General features: G+C 34.6%; 1 protein-coding gene across 15 annotated transcripts in view; it reads left to right on the forward strand.

The window, feature by feature from the left end:
- Positions 1-5,000, forward strand: part of cnc (NFE2 like bZIP transcription factor cap-n-collar) — a 426,727-nt gene that overhangs the window by 398,554 nt on the left and 23,173 nt on the right. For 13 of the 15 annotated variants that reach the window (XM_070140250.1, XM_070140249.1, XM_070140252.1 and 10 more), the window contains 3 exons: positions 282-404; positions 1,113-1,259; positions 1,798-1,962. In XM_070140250.1, the coding sequence (XP_069996351.1) occupies positions 282-404; positions 1,113-1,259; positions 1,798-1,962 (435 nt within the window). The remainder of the gene's footprint in view (positions 1-281; positions 405-1,112; positions 1,260-1,797; positions 1,963-5,000) is intronic. The other 2 variants (XM_070140247.1, XM_070140243.1) reach the window with 1 other exon arrangement.

Here is a 5,000-nt window from a genome sequence, read left to right on the forward strand (position 1 = left end):
TTTTCTTTCCGACATATTTATAACTTGATCTTGATATATTCATATGATATTCTTTTCTTGACTTTTACTGTTTTTAAGTATTGTAAGAATAGCATGTTGAATTTCTTACCTTCACTTTCTCAGAAATTTTGAATACATATCACCATTATCAATATTCACACATTTACTGCTGAATGAAGCTGCAAGTTGTTAATGGTTATTCTTTCATATTTCTAAGTTTTAAGTAGTATTGCAAAATTTGAAATAAAAGTGTGACATGTGAGTGTTATTGCCGGGCACAGCCGGTTGCGTGCTGCCTCAGCTTGGTGGTGAGGAAGGTGTGGACGCCTCCAGTGACTCAGCAGTATCCTCCCTCAGTCCTGATGAAACCTGGGGCACAGTGGACCACACTACACGACCCCAAGGTACACACACACTTTGGCCACACATCCTCATCACTTAGGATATCACCTTCAGCCATTGCCAGAGGAGAACTGGAAGCAGTTTTCCAAATGTCCAACATATTCAGGATCTTGGCCATCTGTCTTTCCATTGTTCTTCAAGCTTACATTTACAGTACTGCTTTTACATAAGAGAGGATTTTTTAACTTTACTTACAGAAGACATTACATTATGAATAGTTTTGAAGATCTGTAATAATCTTTGCATTAGCAGTTGTAGGAGACAAGAATTCATTACAGATAGCAGCTTTTGATACTAAACATGTAAATTGACAGATGATGACCATTACATCACAATCATCAGACCATTTCAGACGTTTTCATTTGAGAAAGTTTCGTATCTTGACATCTTGCATTACATTTCACCTAATGCTTTTTAGTGTTTGAAATTATATCAGAATTGTACTGACATATCACTTGTCTAGTAGAATGAAGATAATTTTATAGATTTTAAAGCCACCTTCTCTGATTCCTTTGAAGTAGTTATAGTTTAAAATAGTTGATAATGCATGAAGATATAATGGGTGATGGTAGAGTAGAATCCAGCTATGGTGGAATTCTCTTAATAAAGTTCAGATCTATGCTTTGTAATAAATTTTATTAAATAAAAGATATACGAACACTGAAATTCCAAAAATCTTAAATGTTTTAATGCAAAATGGTGGTCTCTAGACAATGGCAGTCGAAACCAGAGTGGAGACTACAGTGCAGGAAGCTATCGCTATGGACCTGAGGATCCTCACAGAATGCCACCAGTACCATTGAAAAAGCAACACATGTTTGGCAGAGACAAGAGATACTTTCATGATAACCTACAAGGTGAGTCAGTGAAGTAACATAGAAGAAGTATGGTGTTTGAACAGGAAGTATACTTTCTTTAGTTTAGGTTTACATGAAATAGTAGACTTGCTGGTATGATGCATATGATTTGATAGCCTTCCTGGTATGCTAAATGATATGTTGTTCTATTACAATATTTCTTTAGTTTCTTGTTTACGCAAAAGGAGGGAAGATATCAAAGGCTAAATTAAGTTTTTACAAGATACTCCAAATACCCCTTGAAAATACAAATCATATACAAATCATATGCAAGTGTCTTTCAGCCTAAGAATTTACTTTTCATTTTCCTTGTATGATAGGGGAACCATCATTGTATGACATTTATAGAAATTTGAATTACTAGTGTTATAGATGCTATGATGAATAGTTCAACAAAAATTGAGCTAAAGTGATTTATAAGAAGACTCCCTTTCCAACATTTTATGGCAGAATCTGATTCCTATTTTAGTATGAAACAGTAGCTGAGAATTATTTTGCATGACTGATATATTAAACATTATATTTCTTTCAAAACCAGGAGCAACTGGTGGCATGGGAGGTGGCAGCAGTGCAGGTGTTGGAGATGTTGGAGGCTATGGAGGCCATTACCCTCCACCTGGCATCCAAACCATGGAGGGAGCCACTGCCTTGGATCCTGCCGAGATGAAGTATTCTTGCACAATGGACTTCCGTTCCCAAGGAGGTGAGTAGCACAGCACAGCAGTTCTTGTATCTTCTTTTTTTCTTCTTCATTTTTCCTTATCCCCTCTCTTTTTTCATTTTTTATGCCGAAGTCATATAGAATAACCTATTTCTGAATATCAGGATGCTGTGAAGTGAGGAATGCTTATCATTGTGATGGAGAAAAAGGATTACAACATGATTGGGTATAGTGAAGATGAAAAATTAGGAATATTTTCATATCCCAGAGATACATGAGAATGAGTGGACTGAATCCTAAAATTTTGTTGCCCAAAGCACAGAAGAGATTGTGGCTATTTGGTCAAAATGTGTATATAATCCTTGATACTACTACAAGGCAGATGTGAAGGACTATAAATTTGTTTTCAAAAGCAGCTGTATCATCTTCATATATCGCATGCATTGTAAATTCAAAAGGACGTATATATGTAGGCTGATTTTTGAAATGTGAAAACAGAAGTTTCTGTATAAAATGCAAAATTATTGTCACAAAAGGAAGTATTTCATTATGATAAAGAGAGATATTTCAAGTGAATTTATGAAAAAAATATTCATTTTTAAGAAATAAAGGAATATACATAGTCTGCTCATTTGCACACTATTAAAATGCTGCTTATAGGAAATACCTGTCAGGGATTAAAGGAAAATTTTTGACATATACTATTTTGTTTAAAGTAGATCTATGATCAAAATAGCAATAACAATAGTGGAAAAGTTCCAAAAAGTTCAAGGCCTTCGAACGAAACTGGTGGATGTAGGTGCCATACTGCCCGCACATAATTCAAAACCCAGCATTAGGCTTGCTTGAGTGGCAACTCTCCCAGATGTGTGGCTTGTAGGCCTGATCTACATAAACACTCAGTTTGCAGTGTCAAGACTCTTTGCCTCCCCTTTGCTGTGTTATTATCTATGATACTGCATAAGTGTTTTGCTTTATTGCCATTTCCAAGGTCTATATTTGTCACTTGGTATGTTGTATCAAGATAGTAATAGACTGCTTCCTTTGCACAGACTCCATATTAGCTCTTCATAGTTCTATGTAATAACAATAACAATAAGTAACATTTTGTTATTTGTCTTATTTTCAATATTTTTATATTATTCAGTTCTCTCTAACACACCCTGCGCCACCTGTCACAGCAGGCAGGAATAGGATCCTGAGCATAATAATAGTCATCTCCCTGGAGCCTGTGCTCTTCCGGCCATGGCTTCCGGAAAGTACTTTCATACACTTGTTTCACAGTGGAAATAATGCCCCTTCCTAAATGCCCATGGAGTTTAACCTTCCTCGAAGAGCTTTGTGCACTCATGGCAGGTCATTCCTGTCAACCCAGCCTTCAGCCAAATTTTTCACAAAGGTATATTCCAGTCGCCTTGGCCCTTAGCACAATATTTCCATGATGACATATGCCATTACCCTGCTCACAGCCGTAGTTTTTCATGTGATGTTCACATCACCTAGATCCAGTGGGTTAAGGGGATCCTGTCTCTTTGAAAATGCCAGAAATTGACATTTTGGGCATTTTGAAATGTAGGCATTGTCTTATATCAACTACCCAGGAACATTTTTTTGTATGCTCAAGAATCCTTTTGAACTTATTGGGGAGGTTTTATTCCTGTGAACCTCTCACCCCTCCACCCCACCCAGATCACAATATAGTTATTGAATAGAGTGTATAAATGCTTAGATGATGGGCCAGCAGATGTCACACCATGCTTTGTCAGCCATGCAAATATAACTCAGCTTCCATACTGTGGTTATTATATATTTATAAATATATTGATAGGTATATTATACAAATATTATTCCACTGCACTGATTGTTTTATTTTGTTGTTATGTAACTGAGAAATTGTAGAAATATATATAAGAGACAATATGTTAATGATGAAAGAATCTAATATTTAATTGTTTATTCTACCTGGAAGAGGTCATGTTATGATCAGAAAAACACTGGGAGTAGTACCCTAGCCTTGTTTTGTTTGAGTTTGATATATATATATATTTTTTTCTTCTTCTTCTTCTTCTTTTTGTTTTACAAAAATTTAGAAATTTGGAGGTCCTGTAACATAAAACAAACACAAAAAATAGGATGAAAAATAAAGATATTAAGATGGGTGTATCTGGCACACACCTTTTAGGAATAAAATGAAATCAGTCCTACTTCCTTATCAAAAAAATTATGGCCTTGCAGTAATTAAAGATGAATTAATTGATTTTCAGAAGAAATCAAACTTAGAGATCTACATCATTTAAAAATAAAAGTTATTAATGTTTGAAATAGCTCCTCCTCCTAAAAAAATGTCTACAAGATTCATTCCATATTTTTGAAGAGACAACTAAGATCATAAGATTGGAGTTATATTGATATGTGCACCTGTCAAAAATAATTCAACACTAGATGGAGAAATCAAATCTTTAAGAGGGACTGTAGATGTACAGAATCTAATCTATAAGAAAAGTCATAAATATAAAGGTAGAAAGGGCTGGAAAATTTGACCATTGTAGCCAGAAAGGAATGGTTAAAAGAGAAAAGTTGCCTGTAAGGGAAAGGATAAAGAGAAAAATAAAATGAAGTTGTAGGGATATATATATATATATATATATATATATATATATATATATATATATATATATATATATGGTGGTGTGGAGGAATTAAAAAGGTAACCAAGGCATCAAAGAAAGTTCAGTAGAAGGGCACAGGGGGAGGAACAACTGAGTGATAAGGATACATGGAAGCTGAAGTAGTGATTTACAGGAAATAACAATCATACATTACTCAGAATAGCAAGAGGCTAGTTTAGAAAATAGTTCTTTAGAATATACCGGTGTAATTCAGGATCAGCAAATTAGCTTTCCAAGAAATCCAAAATCTTGAAATTTATGTCAGGGATATAAAAAACAATAATTCCAAAAGACCATCTAGAAATTGATGGTTTTAATATCTTTAACCTAGAAGTTATAAATTAAATTTTTCCCCCATGCTTGCACTTGCAGTGTAAATAAGTTTTTACCACTACTGTAACTTGGTTTTGC

The sequence above is a fragment of the Penaeus vannamei genome, chromosome 26 (genome assembly GCF_042767895.1).
Source record: "Penaeus vannamei isolate JL-2024 chromosome 26, ASM4276789v1, whole genome shotgun sequence".
NCBI lineage: Eukaryota > Metazoa > Arthropoda > Malacostraca > Decapoda > Penaeidae > Penaeus > Penaeus vannamei.